This window comes from Colletotrichum siamense (genome assembly GCF_013390195.1).
Source record: "Colletotrichum siamense strain Cg363 chromosome Unknown KSG_Cg363_contig07, whole genome shotgun sequence".
NCBI lineage: Eukaryota > Fungi > Ascomycota > Sordariomycetes > Glomerellales > Glomerellaceae > Colletotrichum > Colletotrichum siamense.
In genome coordinates, this window is record NW_023501020.1 from 234373 (window position 1) to 254834 (window position 20462).

General features: G+C 55.8%; 7 protein-coding genes across 7 annotated transcripts; 4 read left to right on the plus strand and 3 right to left on the minus strand.

Moving 5' to 3' along the window:
• Positions 1 to 678: 678 nt before the first annotated feature.
• Positions 679 to 2376, minus strand: CGCS363_v010402 (uncharacterized protein; the record flags this gene model as incomplete). The annotated part of the gene is made up of 3 exons (XM_036642251.1): positions 679 to 1670; positions 1729 to 1803; positions 1860 to 2376. The coding sequence occupies 3 exons, from the start codon at positions 2374 to 2376 to the stop codon at positions 679 to 681; spliced, it is 1584 nt and encodes a 527-aa protein (XP_036491768.1).
• A 1180-nt stretch (positions 2377 to 3556) lies between these two features.
• Positions 3557 to 3988, plus strand: CGCS363_v010403 (uncharacterized protein; the record flags this gene model as incomplete). Its single annotated transcript, XM_036642252.1, has 3 exons — positions 3557 to 3645; positions 3695 to 3804; positions 3909 to 3988. The coding sequence occupies 3 exons, from the start codon at positions 3557 to 3559 to the stop codon at positions 3986 to 3988; spliced, it is 279 nt and encodes a 92-aa protein (XP_036491757.1).
• A 5179-nt stretch (positions 3989 to 9167) lies between these two features.
• On the plus strand, positions 9168 to 10377 carry xdhA-0 (putative D-xylulose reductase A; the record flags this gene model as incomplete). The annotated part of the gene is made up of 2 exons (XM_036642253.1): positions 9168 to 9191; positions 9253 to 10377. The coding sequence occupies 2 exons, from the start codon at positions 9168 to 9170 to the stop codon at positions 10375 to 10377; spliced, it is 1149 nt and encodes a 382-aa protein (XP_036492563.1).
• A 1251-nt stretch (positions 10378 to 11628) lies between these two features.
• CGCS363_v010405 (uncharacterized protein) lies at positions 11629 to 12695 on the plus strand (the record flags this gene model as incomplete). The annotated part of the gene is made up of 2 exons (XM_036642254.1): positions 11629 to 11862; positions 11916 to 12695. The coding sequence occupies 2 exons, from the start codon at positions 11629 to 11631 to the stop codon at positions 12693 to 12695; spliced, it is 1014 nt and encodes a 337-aa protein (XP_036492532.1).
• Positions 12696 to 12799: 104 nt separating this feature from the next.
• Positions 12800 to 15414, minus strand: man9 (Beta-mannosidase B; the record flags this gene model as incomplete). Its single annotated transcript, XM_036642255.1, has 2 exons — positions 12800 to 14845; positions 14896 to 15414. 2 exons carry the CDS (start codon positions 15412 to 15414, stop codon positions 12800 to 12802), a joined length of 2565 nt encoding a protein of 854 aa, XP_036491586.1.
• A 1827-nt stretch (positions 15415 to 17241) lies between these two features.
• Positions 17242 to 18454, minus strand: ypt4 (GTP-binding protein ypt4; the record flags this gene model as incomplete). Its single annotated transcript, XM_036642256.1, has 4 exons — positions 17242 to 17976; positions 18043 to 18172; positions 18260 to 18324; positions 18392 to 18454. The coding sequence occupies 4 exons, from the start codon at positions 18452 to 18454 to the stop codon at positions 17242 to 17244; spliced, it is 993 nt and encodes a 330-aa protein (XP_036491776.1).
• A 1043-nt stretch (positions 18455 to 19497) lies between these two features.
• Positions 19498 to 20440, plus strand: CGCS363_v010408 (putative oxidoreductase; the record flags this gene model as incomplete). Its single annotated transcript, XM_036642257.1, has 3 exons — positions 19498 to 19535; positions 19638 to 19893; positions 19946 to 20440. 3 exons carry the CDS (start codon positions 19498 to 19500, stop codon positions 20438 to 20440), a joined length of 789 nt encoding a protein of 262 aa, XP_036491619.1.
• Positions 20441 to 20462: the final 22 nt, after the last annotated feature.

Sequence of the window (20462 nt, forward strand, 5' to 3'; positions counted from 1 at the left end):
GGGCGGCATTGGCGGACTTCTCGGTGGCGGCGGCAAGGCCGGTGGTGATGGCAAGGCCGCCGGTGGCCTTGGTGGTATCATTCCTACTGGTCTCCCTGGTGGCGGCGAAGGTGGAATCGGAGCCATCCTTGGCGGAAGTGATAAGGGCAGCGTCCTTCCCACCGGCATTCTCGGTGGTGGAGGTGCGGGAGGTATTGGTGGGCTTCTCGGTGGTGGCGGCAGCAGCGGCGGCAGCGGCAGCTACGGCGGCGGCGAAAAGGGTGGAATCAATGGTATTCTCCCCACTGGCCTCCCCGTCGGTGGTGCGGGTGGCATCGGTGGACTCCTCGGAGGTGGTGGTAATGGCGGAGGCAGCGGTGGTATCGGTGCCATCATCCCGACTGCTCTCCCGATCCCGGGAATCGGAGGCGGCAACAAGGCCGGCGGCGACGACGCTCCCTCCACCTTCGAGACTCGTGTCCGCACCACCACTGCCAGCGACGACGGCTCCAGCACTGCTGAGCCTGAGACTGCTGAGCCTACCCCGGCTCCCTACTAAGCCATGTGAGGCTTTTCTCTATGTCACAGACAAATTATAGCACCAAGATTGGTAAATAGTACTCTTGCAAATTACGAACATTCTGTCATATCACCATGTCCCAAACTGAAGTAGTCCGTGCCCAAACAAGTTAAAAATGATTAAGCATCCACGACCGACACCCCTTCATTGGCCTCTTCTGTGAACTCTGATTCTTTCTCCCATTGCGTACTCTCCTGATCATCGTCACCTCCAGCTGAAAGTGAACTACCGCTGTTACTCTGAGGCCTGACAGAGGGCGTGGGAAGCTGAATTGCGAGTTCGCTGACAGATATAGTGTCACTATCTTCATCCGTCCTTGCCAAACCTAGGGGCCGACTCGTGGAAGTCAGTGAGTCATGGGTTCTGCCTACTGGCCTTCTCTCTTCCAAGGTGGTTTTTGCGTCATCTCGGATTCTCTCAGTGATCTGCTGAAGCAAGCGTAGTCTTTTGGCGTCGGGAGCCCCGGAATCTTGGCTCTCGAAGAGCCCTGGGAGCCTCCATTTGGGGTAGAGATTGAAATGAGGCTTCCTCACCGACACTCTATCCGGATGCAAGTCAAAGTAGTAGTGACAGAGCTTGCAGGTAGGCTTGCTGCTGCCGATATACTTCCAACTGTTCCAATACTCTCGTGGATGCTGCAAACCCTCTCCCAGCAGATAGTCGTGAACCAGGATTTCGGCATGGACTAGCGGCTTGAACGACCGCTTGCTGATTTGCGCATATATGATTTCATTGACCCCGAACTTTTGCATTTCGAGGGCCTTCTCCATGAAATCTTCCTTCTCCTCGTCGTCTTCTGGAATCATTTTGTCGACGATAGACACTGCTGTGACGGATCGAGACTTGGCGATTGGCTTTTGCAACAGATCGCTGGAGGGAACCGAGGTGATCTTGAATGATTTCAACATGTCCGGATCCCGATCGTTTGCATCGACTATCACATTGGCTGCCTGTCGGAAAGACAATAGTCGTCCTAGATAGTGTCGAAGTTCACACCAAGAATCGGAAGCACTGATGGACCCATCTTTGGCGTGGTCTTTGATAGCAACCTCAAGTGGACTGCTCTTAATGGCAACAACGCCCTTGATGAGCTTCTCGCAGTCGCTCAGAACTATTCAATAAGTCAGTCTGGCAGCATCCGTAGTTGTAGTGTGCTTGTAAAAGCTCACTCTTATCTTGGACAGCACCCGAATCTCGGGGGAAATCCGCCTTCTCTCTAAGCTTCTCAAGCTCCGATTTGAGAGCTAGTGACCAGTCAGAAACGGAATAATCAAAGAAGACTTGCCAAAGATGAACCTACTACCAGACAACTGCCGCCTGTCGCAATCAGCGATGCACTTGTTGAGATACTTGATGAGTCTGTTCAAGTAGTCATTCAAGCGGAGCATATTGAAGTGCAAGATCTTCCAGAGCACCTGCTTGGTGAGAGGCTTTGGCTTTAGGCCAGCTGGATTCTTGCCCACAAGAGTCAGAAGACTGTGAAGGAAGTCATGGGTCTCGGCCCTCTCATCCTCGTTTCTCTCGTTAGAAGCGAAAATAAACTTCGTGTGGTCGCTACTGCTTAGAACAGCCATCGCAGTGACCCTCTTACCACCACGTTCGTTGTCGCAGACCTGAGCCAACTTGTCAACGAAGCAATGAAACGCTTGCTTCTGGGAGGTGAGAGAGTCATTCTCCATGATGGGAGTCTCATTGAAGACCTCCCGACCGCCTCGACAGGCGATTTGGAGAGCATACTCCAGAACGACTGGCTCATAGAAAAGCCGCTGGTAGTCAACAGCAACAGGCTGCACTGCCAAGTTCGGAGTCTGAGACATATTCGATGTAAGGGTGCTTTTAAGGTGATAGAGTCGTATCGAGTGTTCCTGGGGCGCAGTAGTGTGCAAACAGGTAACAGGAAGAGACTAGAGTATCGATGAAGGAATGAACTTGTGCGTAGGCTTTCGTTATCGACAATCCAACAGAAGATGGTAAGTATGAATAGACCAGGAAGATATCTAGCTCAGACTGAGGCCCGGGCTTTTAAGTCCAAAATACTTGTCTATGTGATGGAGAAGTCCAACACAGCCGACGTCAGACATGTTTCTTTGGGAGTTCTCAAAAGTGGAAAGTCCTTCCGATATTTCGTGTTTTTCCACTTCTGCTGTGAGATCACCAACGTCGATTCTACTCGCATCTCCAGATTTCCACTCCTCAAGACTGCAACTTGGAGGGAACCACTAATTAACCAATGACATACTCCAATTGAAGGGTGCCTAGCTGTCTGGCCCAAACTTTGGCCCAGATTATGCGGTGCAAAGCCACACCGGCTGTGGATACATCACCAACATGGCCGGTCAGGTCGCCATGCAGCACAGCCCGTATCAGCCAACATGGCTGCATGTTGACCGGCCAGCAAGCGGTTGGAACGATCTGCGTAATTGGACTCATTGATTCTGCGATAACACTGGAGGTTCGCGTCCATTGCCGTCATTCAGGAGTCTGCAATGCATGCCGGCATGTCGTCGGGGCCAACCAGCGTGAGAAACGACACCGAGAAAAAGAAATGTTATACTTTGCTGCCATCCAACACAGATGCAAGCCCGTTTTCCAATCGCCCACTCACACCGTCCAGAGCTCCACGATGTCACCACAGCATGCTAATCAGGCTTTTGATGTGGCGTGGAGTGCTCGGGGTCTGCGTGTCAAGATGCCGAGTCGTCGGGGAATAGGCAGAAAGCGGCCCAAGAACTCAACTTGGTTGTATCCCCGGTCCTTTTGGAGGCCCCCTTTTTCCATTTATCTCACCGTTGGTTACATTGTGTTGTAGCACGATCTCTCTGTACCTCTGGTTTGACCAAGATCACGCCTCTGACGTCCCATTAATACACCTACCTTCCGGCCTCCAACATTTCTAGCTGCTGTTAGAGTTCTGACTCCAGCATTACTCGCATACCCGAGAACACGTCTGACTGCTTCTTTGCTTTGGTTATTGATCGGAATCGAAAGTAGGTGGTCATGCACCGGGGGTTCGACCACATATTTCGAGCTGGGGCCCAAGATCCTTTCTTGTGGTCGGGTGAAGAGGACGATGAGAGTGATCTTGGGTACAAACTGGTCCTGGCTTCATTCAGTGACAAGACTGACATCTTTTAGACCCTTCATATACCCATGCACCACTTTGGATGATGAGACGGTGAACCCGGTGTCGTTGCACTCCTCAGATATCACCTCAACCTCATTTCTTGGGACTGACGTGTACCCGCGTTTGTAGACGCCGGGGGACACATCCTTTTCAGGAGACAGTGGTTCAGGAGATTCTGAGGAACCTGTGACGCCTCCTCATCGGGTAGAAAGCCAGCCTGTTCAGGAGAAGACCTATCGCACGAAACGAAGCAAAGGGCCGGTGTTTTGCACCCCTTGCGGCCTCCGCTTCCCCAGGAACACTGAACTAAAGTAACATGACCCCTCCACTCGCTTACATGCCCACCCAAAGCTGACTGGCTGGCCCGTTGCTTTCAGCAAACATAACAAAAGACTTCACGACGAACCCAAAATACCTTGCCCGGTTCCAGGGTGCCACAGCCAATTCTTCTCGGATAAGAAGAACATGTATCGACATGTTCGGAGTGCCCATACAGTGTATGCTGCGAATCCCAAGAACAAGATCCCAAGCGATGGCGGACCATGTCCGTTTATGGGCTGCGTCAAACAATGCACCCGTCGAGACAATCTCATGCGACATATTAGGGAGAAACATCAACACATAGGTCGGGGCAAAGGGGTTATTGGAAGTTCATAGTTAATACAAATGGAAATTTCGGTGCGTTCATACGTTTCATATGGACACGCGATGCTTTTGTACATGCCATCCTTCCTGTCGCGTAGAGAGACTCTGCCAAGGATGACCAGTTTCGGAACTTACCTCGTCTTTGGTCTTGTATTACTTAGATTCTTGTGTCTTCATGTGCTACACACTCGGCCTTTGTTGGGCTCATCAATACTCGACTATCGTCACCGTCGACATCGCCACTTCGTTGGTTGCGAAAGAACAATAACGTATTTCCCCATTCCCTCGAAACCATACGAGCACAGCCACAGCCTCTTTGAAGCAGCCTGGCACAGGATACCTAGATGATCGTCGCGTTGATGCCTAATCTTCATACATGTTTTTTTGCATTTCAAGGCCTTTGATTTGACAACAATTGGATGGTTGGATTCGTCAGACTGCAAGCGAGTGGCTCAGCTTCCTAGTCCCCTCTAACGGGTTCAAGCTATGGCTGACACTTCAAATCCTACGGCGCATGCCACGAGCATAAAGCCTGACACATTACCTCGCTTTAATTGAGGTCTTGCAGCATTAATTTCACTCCAGCATCGGGCCATCTTTGTCTGAACGGCAAAGCTCGTCAGGGCATAATGGTAATGGCGCAAATACTGCACCTACGATCGACATCAGAACTTTGCAGCCAGTTTGTACCGGTCACAGATATTGGAAATCCCGATGTCAGCGGGTTAGGAGTACGTAAAGACTAAGCTTGAGCTTGGATACGGCGCTGATTGTTGCCCAGGTCTTAATCGGATTTGTCGGAACAGGTTGTCTGATAGTCTTGATCTTGATCGGCCATTACATCTTCACCTATGACCCAACACTTGATCCTTTCCGGGGACCAGAGGAACGACACAAAAGGTCTTCGGTCCCCAACGTAGTAGATGTCGTCGTTTTGAAACGACTGCGAGGGGCTATGTCACTTCTAGGCACTAATTTTGAGTGGTTGAACAATCATAATGGCGGAATAAAGATGGAAAAGGCGCTGAATAAGGTGCACTATCCAACATACTCGACATTTTCAATACTAACAAAAGTCAGCTTGTTCTCAACATGAGTGACATTCAGATTGTCACTGGCCTTGCGATTCTCATCAGTGCCTACCACGGCCTACCTCGGTCCCTGTCCCGATACCACTGGTTGATGATTACATATACTGCGTGAGTCCCAATTTAATGCTATGCACGGCTAGGCGTATCAGCACTAGGCTTACCAATGGTGATGGCATAGCTGGTTTTCAACTGTGACTCACTTAGCTGCTCTGTCATATTTGAGAAACTTCTACGTGAATCACATGGTAAGCTGTGTATGGCGGATGGGACTGATGTTCTGCATTATCATCATGCTCCTAGGCGCGGTTATCATCGGAACGCCATTCAAGACGGATGTCGGAAGAATCCAGATCAAATTTCTCTACGCAATATGCGCTTGGCATGATCACTTACCAGGCACTCGTCACTTTCTCGAAACTGTCTTCTCCTGCTGGTTCATTGCTTTCGGATTTATATCTCGCGTGCTGAAAGTTAGTAAAACCGCGTCACGGAAGTTTGCTGCTTCTAGGAACAGCTCCCGGACTAGGCTCGAAAAGATTGTAGAGGGGAAAGACGTTTGGTTGTGTACCAAATTGGGAACATCACTCTACGACTTGATGTTCGCTAAACCGCTTATTGCAATACGAATCTTTGGGCGTCTGTACCTAGAGCTATTTGCGTCCTTTTTAACCGAGGTAAGCGAGCCTGTTGTGTTGGTTAGTAAAAGGTCTCGCTGAAAGTCAATAGGTTGTTTGGCTTTCGATCACAGCTGCCTGGGGCTTGACGCGGCTTTTTGATGTTCGACAGGATCCCCCGGCTAACGAGAATAACTGGACGTTCGGACAGGTAGCATCAGTAGTTCTTTTTGCCGGCCCTCTGTTTGTAGTGGTTCAGAATCTTGCCGCAATATGTGAGTTGACAATGGATCCGTACATCACTTTCATCTGCTGAATGTATTAGTAAGCTAAACTATCCTCATAAAATAGATAACTCTCGAGAACCGCCAGTTCAAAATTCTCAGCAAAATCAGACTGACCAAGACGCCCCAGAATGTACAACACGCGATTATCTTTCAGCTCTGCAGAACAGTCCATTTTGCTGGTCATTATCAACAACTTTTATCACAATTGTCATCAACATTTTGTTTTTCGCTGCCGTGGTTGCTGTGCTCTTTTGCATTTCCCCCCGAAACAGAACAATGTTTTCTCAGGAATTACTATGGCTCATTGGATACTATCTTGGATACCAACCTGCCTTCTCAGTCACTATTCTTTTAGTCGGGCTCAATTTGGAATGCCAGAGGACAAAGAAAACTACAAAACAGTACGTCTTTTGGCCGGGTCTTCTAGTATCCATAGCGGCATGGCTCATGTCAACGTGGGCGTTTCTCACTCTCGGCACGGACGATCTTCCGGGACTAGAACAAGACTTGGACTTGAAGTTCATGTTCTTAGTCTTCGTCCCCGTCGCCATTGGTCTTGTACTCTACATTCTTACCCACCGCTCTCGAGATGGAGTCTTACTTTTTCGCTGGGGAAGAGCTAGAAGCCAACGAGATGTTGAATTAGTCACTCATGTACACATATAAGTCAGAAACACCATGAAAGTCACACATTGCACCTCCTGATGCTACAACCACTTCATCCTGACTTCAAATATGTTGAAATCTAGCTACAAGATAAAAGATGACCGGGCCTTTGGCGTCAATTGATCAAGACAGAATGCGCGACAATGACCGCACAGGCAACTGAGCTATTACAGGAACATGGCTGGTGGGCAGCTTTTGGGCAGAAGATCATTCGCTGAGGCTATGTCGAGTAGGTACATAATGAACAGCCCACTACAGTGGCGTCTCCATGCGCGATAGCATGACAGTGGCGTGCCTGGGTGCTTTAGGTAACCACGGGGCCTTTGGCAGTGGACTTCGAGGGGTCGCTTCCCCGGATCGACGGGTTCCCTGCAGGCGTCCCAAGGCGGCTGCTTTCTTTGCGGGAGAGGGTTCCGAAAGCCAAGTCACAGTTCGGGCAGGACAGGAACATAAATATGGCAGCGGTCCCCTTTGGAGTCTTGGACTACGGATTCAAGAGTTGGAGTATGCATGTCATCGGCATCGATACAGCTTTCAGTTCTTGAAAAGAACCACCATCGATTCGTCCCGAACAGCGAGTTTCCGAACACACCACCAGTCCGAACACGAATCCTACGATACGTTGAGCCGATTCTAGCCCCTCCACTTCTCTCATGTCAGCATGGCCGATTCACAAGAGACACGAACAACATGGATCATAAGGAGGAGGGCAACATGAATTGAAGCACAAAAGAGGACAGCTGGTCTGGGGCCTCAACAGAAAAATAGGGGTTATGGAGCCCGCTAAGACCACCAACACGAGGGAGCAGCAAAAGTTTGCTGCAGCACATGACGGCCGAGTTGGTCTCAAACAACGTGACAGCTGGAAATGAGGTCGACCGAGGAAAGACAGCAGCAGGTGGTGAGAAATGAGCGGTAAGTGGAAAAAGCGTGGGAGAATTGGCAGCATGACCCAAGGGATTTTTCATCCATGTCCCGGTCCAAGTGGTGTCCCCCACTGTCACTGTACAGGCGGTGCAGTGGAGGGCCCCGGATCTATGAGCAGCCCACGCTTGCCACGGCTCACCCCACTGGAACCCAGCTCCCGGATTCAATTGGGAGCTTCCCATTGGGGCGGGTAAAGTGCTGGATAAATAGAGGCAGGACGCTAAAGCCGGGCCAGTGCCGTTGCGCACCTATCCTGTCGGGCCCGGGGTGGCACCTTCCCACCTTCTAGGTTGGTACGTACCCACGTACCTTCCCAGCAGTGGCAGTGGTGCCCCTCCTTCCCTATGACGCGCCCCTCCAAAAAGTTCACGAGACAAGCAACAACGTGGGAGAGAGAAGGAGCTCCCTGGCAGCTTCTTTCCTTCTTTCCAGGTGCTGTTGCCAGTTGTGGTGGCATCCGCACCTGCCTCCCCCGCCACCCCGCCGCGGCGATAGCTCCTTCCCTCCTCCAAGCCGGCGGAAAGCGGGAAGCACGATGCGACAGGCAAGTGCAAGAGTCGAGACCGGGCGACCGCCGCTTAGCATGGCAGAGTTTGGGAAAGAGGCAGGGAGGAAGGTCCGGCGCATGGATAATGTCGTCGATGCAAATTGGAGTATCCCGCTTCTTTTTCTGCCAGACGCGCTTCAATGAGCGAGCAATGAGGGGCACAGCTCGCGGCAGCTGCTGTCACTCACTCACCTCAACACTATCAGCAGCACAAGTCAAGCCAACACCGATACGACACCGACGCCAACGACGGGACACCACCACGCCGGCTGCCGACCGACCGACATCCAATATTGTACCAATTTTTGTTGTTTTCCACTCCCTTTTCCCGCCAGATCCCAGATTCCCCATTTCTATTCCAGTCCATCATCCACTCCGCCATCCCCTCCAAGCTCCCCGTCCAATCCCAGTCAGCAGGCGTCGCGAAGCGGGCCAGGGCCGGTGTCATAGCTATTTAATCCATTGCGCGCCGGGCAACCATCTGGACAGCTGTGCCTTGCTCCTCGCTTCTCTCCTTTCATCCCTCGACATTCGTCTTCCGTGTCTCCTCTCTGTGCTTCCCTTACGATACCCCTCCCGTTCTTCGGATTGTGACCTTTGCGACGGACTGTCTAATCAGCTTCTCCCCTCGGTGAAACGACACCCGACCGCTCCAAAACCACAAACTCAGATCCCCAACGACAACTCCTCCCCGCACAACCGTCACAATGGCCGGCACCGAAGGCAAGAGCGTGAGTTCCCCCTTGGCGACAGCCTCAACTTTCAAGACCACACAGGAACTGACCATTCCAGAACCTTTCCTTCATCCTCAACAAGCCCCACGACGTCGAGTTCGCCGAGCGCCCCGTCCCCAAGCTCTCCGACCCCCACGATGTCCTCGTCGCCGTCAACTACACCGGTATCTGCGGCTCCGACGTCCACTACTGGGAGCACGGTGCCATTGGCCACTTTGTCGTCAAGGACCCCATGGTCCTCGGCCACGAGTCCGCCGGTACCGTCGTCCAGGTTGGTGACGCCGTGAAGACCCTCAAGGCTGGCGACCGCATCGCCCTCGAGCCCGGCTACCCCTGCCGCCGCTGCGAGAACTGCCTCGCTGGCCGCTACAACCTGTGCCCCGAGATGCGCTTCGCCGCTACCCCGCCTTACCACGGCACCCTGACTGGTTTCTGGACCGCTCCCTCCGACTTCTGCTTCAAGCTCCCCGATAATGTCTCCCTGCAGGAGGGCGCTCTCATTGAGCCCCTCGCTGTCGCCGTTCACATTACCAAGCAGGCCGACATCAGCCCCGGCGCCAGCGTTGTCGTGATGGGTGCTGGACCCGTCGGTCTGCTCTGCGCTGCCGTCGCAAAGGCATTCGGTGCCACCAAGGTCGTCAGTGTCGACATTGTCCAGTCCAAGCTGGACTTCGCCAAGGACTTCGCTTCCACCCACACCTACCTCTCCCAGCGCGTCTCCGCCGAGGAGAACGCCAAGGCTTTGATCAAGCAGTGTGATCTCGGTGCTGGCGCTGACGTCGTCATCGACGCTAGCGGTGCTGAGCCCTCCATCCAGACCTCTCTGCACGTTGTCAAGATGGGCGGCAACTACGTCCAGGGCGGTATGGGCAAGGCCGACATCACCTTCCCCATCATGGCCTTGTGCTTGAAGGAGGTCACCGCCCGTGGCAGCTTCCGCTACGGCCCTGGCGACTACAAGCTTGCCATTGACCTTGTCGCCAATGGCAGCGTCAACGTCAAGAAGCTCATCACCGGAATTGTCAGCTTCAAGCAGGCCGAGGAGGCTTTCAAGAAGGTCAAGGAGGGCGAGGTCATCAAGATCCTCATCGCCGGCCCCAACGAGAAGGTCGAGACCGAGCTCAGCACATCTGCCGATCCCAAGAAGGCCGCCGCGAGCGGTGGACAGGGCGGATGCTGCTGAAGATGATATGAAACAAAAGTAATGGCGGAGTCGGCGTGCGGAAGACGAAAAGTGGGCGTATGGGCGGTTGGCGATCTATTTCACGGCGCATGCAGCATGTTGGGTCTGACTGAGGGGCACGTAACTGGCATATATGATTCAAATGACGATTTATTCTACTATCCCACCCTGTCCACAACTGCAATGTCAACGCTTATCATGAATCAGATTGGTCACTCAGCGCCTACGGTCGGGCGTGGTACGACAATCTACGCCCGGCATAGCTAGCGTCGGCTAATGAAACGCACAGCAGGAAAGATTCTCGGCCGGCAAGCAGGCATGTCAAGTTGCAAGACTTGAACGAGGCTGTCGATGCCACAGCCCATGTCGACTCTAGATAACGGATACTGGCAGACCACTTGCAACGGCGAAGCGACACTGGGTACTCACTATCTCGAGCCCCATTTCCCCATACCAGCTAGTGCCCAAAAGACTCAAAAGAAACGAGAAACTGCGCAAGACTCCGCACTCCCCTTCAGCTGAAGACGCCACACCAGACTAACGGCCACAAGCATCAACTCCAGCTCCCGAACCGGCCTAGCTCGGCGCCCCGGGTCCCACTCATTCCGCCCTCTGGCCCCGGTCCCCGCGGAATATGTCTGATATTTCCCAACATGTTCGGCTCTGGCTGCCGTCTAAGACACGAACATCGCGAGTCACAGCACAACATCGCTCCCGCGGACGACTCATCGGCGGGACACCATCCAGCGCGTGCATGTGCAATGAGAAGACCTACCGGCACCGCAGCCCTGCCAAGACGAACCATGTCAAGCCACGCAGAAGCTGAACAACCCCTCCCCTGACCGTTTCTAGCGCTTCAGCCCACAGTTGGGCATTCTCCTTGACGAGCACCACAAAACAAGCCTCTGTCTGCCTGTAGATCTGAGAGCCTCGCGCGGAGGTTAACTCTTTGCAAGCGGCTAAGGAAGGACCCTGCAGGAGCGCCATCAGGCACCCCAGAGAACACGAGCGATAACGGACAGCTTCATTGGGCGTCGACAGATGAGATGGCGTCCCCTCCCTTGACTCGTCTCAAGCCTTCATTCCTCCAAGATCCTCAGCCCATCTCAGCCCATAAGTATGCTCAAACCGCCCAGTCATGGCGTACTCGCATCTCTTGACCCTCAACTCCTTCACTTTAGATCGTGATTCCGTAGGCTCTCATCGAGTCGTGTCATCAACCTCCAAACATACACTGCAGCCGCCATCGTGATGGAAAGCACCCAACAGCCTCACCCGCAGCCGCAGGCTCAAGCGGCTCCGCAGCAGCATCATGTACCACAGCAGCATCATGTTTCGTCCTCTGACACGGCCATCATCACGACCCCAGTATGGCTGACCGTCATCCGCGGGTTCCAGTTCTTCTTTGCAATCATCATCCTCGGCCTCGCAGCGGCCATCATCCACTGGGTCTACATGGACGAGCTTGGTCTCGCCGTAGCAATCGTACGTCAACCCTCTCTCACTTACACACTCAATCAGCTGACACAACCCCCAAGTCGCTCTTCACATGGATCATCGTCGTCTACTCCCTCTTCACAGAAAAGGTCCCCGGCCTCCGCAAGGCGTACCAGATCTACGCCGTCCTCGCCCTGGACCTCTTCCTCTGCATCCTCTGGCTGAGCACCATGGGCGCCGCCGCCGCCCGCCGGAGCACCTTCGTCGTCCCCGTCAACGCGTCCTGCTCCTCGGACGGCTCCGCCGTCAACTCGGGCGTCTGCACCGTCGTCAAGCGCTACATCATCATGGGCAACGGCGCCCTCGCCATGCTCTCCGCCATTGCCGGTCTGTCCGCGCTTGAGCTGATCCTCTTCCTGGTCACCTTCATCTGGACGCTGGTCACCTTCCTCAAGTGGCGCAAGACGAATGCCCCAGCTGCTGCGGCGGGCGCCAGCCAGGGCGAGATCCAGATGGAGACGAAGCAGCCTCTGTACTCGCAGTCGACGTACACTCAGGTCCCGCAGCAACAGCAGCAAGTCCCTCAGCAACAGCAGCAGCAGCAGCAGCAGTATTACCCTCCTCAACAACAGCAGCAATACCAGCAGCCTCCTCAGCAGTATCAACAGCCCCCTCAGCAGTACCAGCAGCAGCCACAGCAGCCGTACCAGGAGATGCCGGCTCAGGGGTACGAGCAGCAGCAGCACCATCAGCAGCCGCAGCAGCCGCAGCAGTACCAGCAGCAACCTCCGTATAACCCCTCTCCCGTCTCGGCGCCGGGGTCCCCGCCGCCCCAGGGACAGAACTACCCCTATCCTCCCCAGCCCCAGGAGCTGCGCTAGACTCACCAAGTAACAAGACCAAAAGAATGATGTGATGGATTATGTTGTGCAGGACGGGATCGATAGTAATACCTTTTTAATCAATGATACCTCAACTCTATCTCTCAGTTAAGCATGCCCAGATACCGTGTCTCAATCTTGGTCCCCTCGCCCGCGCCCGTGACCGCAATCTCAACCACCTCGCCGGGCACAATGTCCACCAGATTATCTCCAAACACCACCGCGTCGTCTTCGCACTCCAACGCGACGCCCTTGACGGGCACCTCAGCGCTGACCTTGACCACGCCCCCGTCAACCACCGCCTTGAGCTCCTTCGGCTTCTGCAGGTGGAGGTACTTGAGCGGCTCGGGCCAGTTGACGTACCGCGCGACCTGCTTCCCGTCCTGGACGAGGTACGCCGCAACAACCGTCCTGGCCTCGTCGCCCTTCTGCCGCGCGGGGACCTTGAACGCCGCGATCTCGGTCGACCTGTTCTCCGGCAGGACGACGCCCCCCGCGACGATCTCCGAGTACGTCTCCTCGCCCGTCTCGACGTCCCACGACTTGACCAGGCAGTCCACCGTCAGATCCGCCAGCTGCAGGTTCGACCCCCAGATCTCAATCTGGTGTGTCACCTCGACGTCGACGCGCGTGTACTTGTCCCTTGCGTGGCGGTGCTCGCGGCGCGTGATGCCGACGGACAGCGGCGCCATCTCGCGCTTGACGGTGAAGTAGGCGTGCTTCGGGCGGAGGTAGTAGTCGCAGATGGCCCACGAGGTGACGGGCCAGCAGTCGTTGATCTGCCAGACGAGGGCGCCGCCGCAGTACTCGCGCCCGGGGCCCTTCCACTGGCGCTTCCACAGGCGGTACGCGGAGGCGAGGCACTCGGCCTGCATCAGCTGCGTGCAGTAGACGAAGTGCTCGAGCGGGTCCGGGGCGTAGCGGAAGTTCTCGACGAGGTAGAGCGCGATGCGCCGCTCGTGGCCGTCGGCTTTGTTGTGGAAGTCGATCGTGGAGGACTGCGGGTATCGGTCTGGGTCGTCGCGGCCGCGGGGGAGGAAGGCGTCGATGGTCTTGACGGAGGGGAAGGCCTCCATGCCGAACTCGGACACGAAGCGGCCGACGAGCTTGTCGAAGTTTTGGTACTTTTCCTGGGTGCCGTGCCAGACGTTCCACTGGTGCAGGTCGCCGGCTGTCGGGTCGCGCGTGTTGTCGCCGGACCAGGGGGAGCCGAAGTGGTAGTAGACATCCGGGATGAGGTCCTTGCAGGCGTCGACGAGGATCTTTTCGTAGATGTAGCGCGCGGGAAAGTCGGTCTTGAGCCAGTTGTCGGGGTCCTTGTCGGCGAGGTCGTAGGTGAGGTTCTCGCTCTCGGCGTACTGGTAGTCCTCGTTGTTGCCGGCCCAGATGACGATGGAGGGGTGGTGGCGGAGCATCTTGACGTTCTCGCGGGCCTCGCGGTCGATGGACTGCAGGAGGGCCGGCCAGGTGGGGTAGTTGCCGCAGCCGAACATGAAGTCCTGCCAGACGAGGATGCCGAGCTCGTCGCAGGCGTCGTAGAAGGCCTGCTCCTCGTAGATGCCGCCGCCCCAGACGCGGACCATGAGCTGGTTGCCGTCGGCGAGGAGGCGGACCCAGTCGCGGTAGCGGTCCGCGGAGATGCGGGGGATGAAGTTGTCGGCGGGGATCCAGTCGCTGCCGCCGCAGAAGATGGGGACGTTGTTGACCTGGAAGAAGAAGGAGGTGCCGGGCTGCTCCTTGACGGGACGCTGGACGAGCTCGACCTTGCGGATGCCCATCTTCTTGGAGAGCGAGTCGACCTCCGCGGCGGAGGCGGAGAGGAGGGTCGCGGTGACGGTGTAGAGGGGCTGCGCGCCGTAGCGGACGGGGTACCACAGCGCCGGGTCCTGGATGTGGAAGGTGGCGGCGATGTCGGCGTCGGGCTGGGCGTCGACGGTCTCGGAGGCGACGGGCTTGTCGTTGAGGGAGACGTCAAAGCGGACCTTGGACGCCTTCCCCTCTGTCGTGGCGTGGGCGACGACTTTGGCGGATTTGAGGGACGGGTCGACGGTTGTCTCGAAGTAGAGGTCGGAGAGGCGGGAGGCGTACACTTCGAGATTGATGGGTCGCCAGGGGCCGCATGTCAGAAGCGTCGGGCCCCAGTCCCAGCCCTGGGTTGGTGTTAGTGAGGATGTCATGAGATTGTTAAGGTGAGGCATACCCAGTGATATTGAGCTTTTCGAACCGCCAGCCGCGAGTTGTCGCCGTTCCAGCAGCCCCATTTGTGGTCGGGATACTTCTCCACGAGCTTCCATCCGCGGAGGTAGGCGCTGTCAAAGGTGATTTCAAGCTCATTCTCACCACCGTCTTTCTTCAGCACGGACGTGACGTCGACGCGCTCGGGGGTGAACATGTTGTCCGACTCGAGGATGGTCTCGCCGTTCAGCACAACGGTGGCAAAGGTATCCAGACCGTCAAAGGCCAACACGGCCTTGGCACCCTCCGGGACGGCGTCCGGGGAGGTGAAGGTGGTCCGGTACAGCCATTGGGCCTCGCCGATCCACTGGACGTCGAGTTCGTTCTTGCCGATGAAGGGGTCAGGGATGACGCCGTGGTGGATGAGGTCGAGGTGGACGTTTGTGGGGAACTGGCTAACAGGGAGGAGTTTGGCGTCTTGATTGTCGGCCTGCTTGAAGTGCCAGTTCTTGTCGATGGGCGTCACGCTCCGGGGGGCTGCCATTGTGCTTTGGGACGTGTTAGCTGCGCTGGAGCGGTGCGGCAGGCTCGCGTGGAGACGCATTGCAAATGGATTAGGGGTGGTAGAGTGCCAATTGAGGGTATAAGAAAGCCCAACTCACGAGGTAGATGCTGGGTGGTGGACTGCTTAAGAGGACGGCGGATGACGAGACGATGTCGGATGGATGCGCACCGAGCGTCGTGCCCCGCGGAGGATGGCGGGGTCGCTGGGGGAAGCTGGGAACGACGACGGGGGTGTCTTCCAGGGGTGAGGGGCAGGTCCCGATTGCTCAATGAGATGAGAAGACAGAGTGCACTTGAGCAAACACTCGCAACAATGATCTCAGGTGTAATGAACTGAGTACGACGTTAATATCGAGTCTGCAACCTATGAGAGTAGCTCAGACACGAAGTAACCTGCTCATCTGAAGATGAAGCAACGGCCGGAGGAGGCGCCGTCTTCATATACTCCCGCAAACACGGTCTCTCCACCTCGTCAGTTCACCTCCAAGACCACCCGCCGGCCGAGGTGCCCAGGATGTAGGATCACCATTGCATTCAATTTCAGGGATCAGGACGTGTTTCTCAGTCTGAACGACGGGACGACACCCGCCGAGATGCATCTCCCTGGCCTTGTTCCCCCACACCGTTTCCCTCCATTGCGAAGGTAGACTCGCCGAGCGGAGAATGAGGGACGCCTCTTTTCTCCAAGATTGAGGCGTGGGAGTGTTACATCCCTTGGGTTGAGGTGCGGCTGGGGGCTGCATTCACGAGCAATCCGTGGCACAGCAACTGATGATCTTTTGCGCATCGTACATAACCCAACTTCATCATGTTTAATGCCCGGTTTCTCATGAACTGCCTTGGCTCTGACTTCCAACACGAATCGAAGGAAATGCGGCAAGTCATCTCATTCGACAACCACAGCGCTGGATCCAACATCTCACCATCGGGAATATAAATCACCACCGACAGTGGAGAAAGTCGTTCATTACCCCAAAAGCCATCTCCAACTCCATCCCCAAACCCCTGCTCACCTCGGTGGGGTCCCATCACGGAGGGAGGCCTTCCGTTTTCCTGATCGGGGCATGGGCTCCATTAAACTCTCCGACGTGATCGCTTCCTTTGGGTGTCTCCGAAGATAGCCTCATGACGACTAACACCGAGGCTTTCCTCCTGCCGTCCGCTTTCTCAGAACTCAAATCATTGGAGATGCGTGCTTCCTTGGTTCGTGGTACCACTCTGCACCTCGCCGTTTCAGTTGTCTGATTTTGTGGATGTCTTCCTCCGTCACAACCACTGGCGCAGAGGCATTCCCGCCGCGGGGGGATTGGCGGACATGAAGATTGGCATCACCTTCGCCATCGGTCCTGGAGGCCGAGACTCCGTCTGTTTACCTGTCATGTTCGGCCTGATTACTGATGCAAAGGAAGTCCTTCGCAAGACTCATACGTAAGTTGAATCACCATCTGGTTCAATCATGCCACCGACCTCGTCTACGGGTGAATGTGTGTCATTATTGTATGTAGCTGTAAACAGGTGTATGTGTGCGGCCGGCCCCGACTTGGGAACGAGGTATCTATCCCGAAACGCCAGCTCAACTCGGTTCATGAAGCGAAATCCGCCGCCTTCTCCAGTCGTCAGGTATATCAGATCCCAGCAACATCTCGTCGTTCGAGCCCCTTCATCACGGCCCGGCAGAAAGTAGCAACACAATCTTCCAGAAACTCCTCGCAAACTCCAAAGCCCACAAAAGAAAAACATATCCATACGAGGTCTGCTGTTCCCTCCTCCATCAGAAAGCGCCGAGCGTGGCCAAGGTCGACCGGCATTAGCAGCACTTCCCGCCTCCGCGTCGGTTGGAAAGCGTAAAGACCTCTTCCCACTCCCGCAGCCCCCAGTTCGCGCCGCTGCGGGTGTTCCGCCTGCCTCTCCGTCTCCGCACGGTGCCGGCATCGTCGAGCGTCGCGCCGGTCATGGAACTCTTGATACTCGCCCCGTCGCTGGCGCCCGCGTTCCAGCCCCCGCCGTAGCCGTCGCCGTACTGGATGCCGCTCATCGGATCGTCCGGATCAATGTCGCCCAGCTCGATCTTGGTCAGAATCATGCGCGCCAGCCTCGCAAAGATCTCGTCCACGTTCTCGCCGTTGAATGCGCTCGCCTCCATCACCACGGGGATCCCGACCTTGCTCGCCCACTGGTTCGCATCGGAGTTGCTGACCTCGCGGCCCTCGGGGGCTTCCGACGCTTTTTGCTGCGTGCCGAGCGTCGGCAGGCTGGTGCCGGCGGAGCCGTTTGTGAAGTAGGACATGGAGCCAACGCTGCTCGGTGTTGGCGGGGGCAGGCTCGTGTCGATGAGGGGGTCGGAGGCGAGATCGAGCTTGTTGCCGACGAGCAGACACGACAGATTCGGAGAAGCTAGGGCGCGGGCATCGTTGAGGAAGGGCTGCAGTCCGCGGAAGCTGGTGTGGGATGTTACATCGTAGACGAGAATAGCGCCGGCGGCGCCTCGATAGTATGATCGCGAGACGGAGCGGAATCGTTCGGTGCCGGCAGTGTCCCAGAGCTGTCGCCGCCGCCGTTAGCTTTCCTTCTCTCGCTGTTCTGATGTCAAAAGTTGCGTCGCGCGTACCTGCAGCTTTATGCGTTTCCGCCGGGATCCGGTGCCGACCTTGATGATCTTGCTCGCGAACTCGACACCGATAGTCTGGGACGATAAGACCCGCCACTCGTTCTTAACGAAGCGGTGCAGCAGGCAGGATCTGTATGCGCGGAGACATCGTCAGCCATGTCTCGACTCCCGTGTGGTTTATCGCAGGTGCTCGCGTGGTGTCCTGGGCGTCACTCACTTTCCTGTCCCGCTAGGTCCCAAGAGGATGATCTTGGCGAGGTAATCGTACATGCTCCCCAGCTCCTGCGCATCCCGTCAGCATATTTGGTCCCTTTTTGGACATCGAATCGAGGTGTCGGAATGTCCTGACCTGCTGGCCAGCGGTGCCATCGCTTTCCTCGCTGGCGGCGCTGGAGCGACGCGGTCTCGTCATAGTGGCGGTGCGGAATGTTGTGTTGCGGTGATCGGATCGGAAAAGTCGGGCAACGGACGGCGCTGCGATAAGGACGGATCGTGGGCGTTTGTTGGTAAGCAAAAGCGAAAAACGAGCAAGGAACCGCGACTGCAGAAAAAGAAAATATCCGAGCAAAAAAAACAAAAATCGTAAGGCGGCGGCCTCTGGCTGGGCGCGACGTTGAGGTCGCAGCGAGCAGTTTGGACCTGCGTTTCGTATCGTGTCGGGCAAGGGAGACGGACTGATTGAGGTGATTGATGTACAGTGCTGGTTGATGCAGCAAAGAGGGAGAAGGTCACTGCAGCCAGCGTAAGGCAAGGTAAGGTATTCTTGGAAACAAGCCCCCCCAGCAAGGGCGATGAGCAACACAATGACGGAAGACGCACCAGGCGACCAAGCAGAGCAGCGCAAAGCACAAGGACCAGGACCCAAAACCCGGAACCCAGGACCCAGGACCTTGAACGGTGCTTGAACTCGTCCTGTGACATGGGATGGCCGCCAAACCACGCACTTTCCGTCCTTCACAGGCTCGGAGCAGCACCACACTGCAGCTGCAGCAGCACCTGGACCGCCTGCTGAGTCCACTGAGTGTGGTCCACGTCGATACGCGGGAGGCTCGAGCGCCGGGCCTTTTTTTTTCTTCCCTCTTTTGTTATTATGAAGGTGGGTGGGCAGCCACACGCGTGGCTCCGATAAGACATTGTCCCAGGTACGTACCGTCTTATCAGTGGGACGGAAAGAACAGGCGGGTACGAATACGTACCGCAATGGGCAGTCTTTCATCACACTCACTGACAGCAGCCGCCAATGGCACACCCAGTCCTCACCCAGCACCTGAGCAGGGGCCACAGCTCACCGGAGACGCACACCGAGGCCCCGTACCGAGGCTTGACATCACCGGACTACCGAGCTTCAGGGGACCGGCTGTAAGCTCACGCCTCCCGCATCAACGACGAGCATTCATCCACTCCTAATTTATGCGACGAAACACGTTTAACTTTCTGTAAAAACATTCAAGCATCATGAAGATTGACGGCCGTACGTTCATTATTTCAGGCGGGTAAGCAAAGCGTCCCTGTCATGTTTATTGAAACCGTGGTATCCCTGATCACATGCCAAACACCAACATCATCAACTCATGCTGACTCTCATCCAATTACAGAGCCTCCGGCTTAGGTCAGGCCTGCGTGGAGGAAATATGCAGAAGCGGCGGCAATGTCTCCATCTTGGACATGAATGAGGACCTGGGCAACGAGCTGGTCGCCAAGCTGGGTTCCTCTGCCAAGTTCTTTGTCTGCGACGTTCTCGACACCAAGAGCATCGAGGCCGCCGTCCAAGGCACCGCTGAGTGGGTGAAGCAAACCGGCAAGCCAGTGGGCGGCGTTATCCCGGCTGCTGGTGTAGGAAACCCGGCAACGGTATGCCAAATCTCTTCACCTCTGTCATGCCTCCATCACTAACCACCTCCAGATCCTCGACCGCGACGGCAACCCCTTCAGCCTCGACCAGTGGGACTTTGTCCTCAACATCAACCTCCGCGGAACCATCGACCTCACCCGCCAGGCCCTCGCCCTCATGGCCAAGAACAAGCCTTCCTCGCCGGACGGTGAGCGGGGCGTCGTCATCATGGTCGCCTCGTCCGCCGCCTTTGACGGGCAGAAGGGCCAGGTTGCCTATGCCGCCAGCAAGGGCGCCGTCACTGCCATGACCCTCCCCATGACGAGAGACCTTGCACGCTTCGGTATCCGTGTCGTGACCATCGCCCCGAGTCTGTTCGAGTCCCGCATGACTGCCGTTATGGGCAAGAAGGTCCGCGCTAGTCTGGAGAAGGCTATGGAGTTCCCCGTCAGAGCCGGAAAGCCAGAGGAGTTTGCGGCACTGGCGAAGCATGCAATTGAGAATGTGATGCTTAACGGGACGGTGCTGCGGCTAGACGGAGGTATGAGGATGCCGAGTAAGATGTAAGATAGTAGTCCGCAGTTCAAAA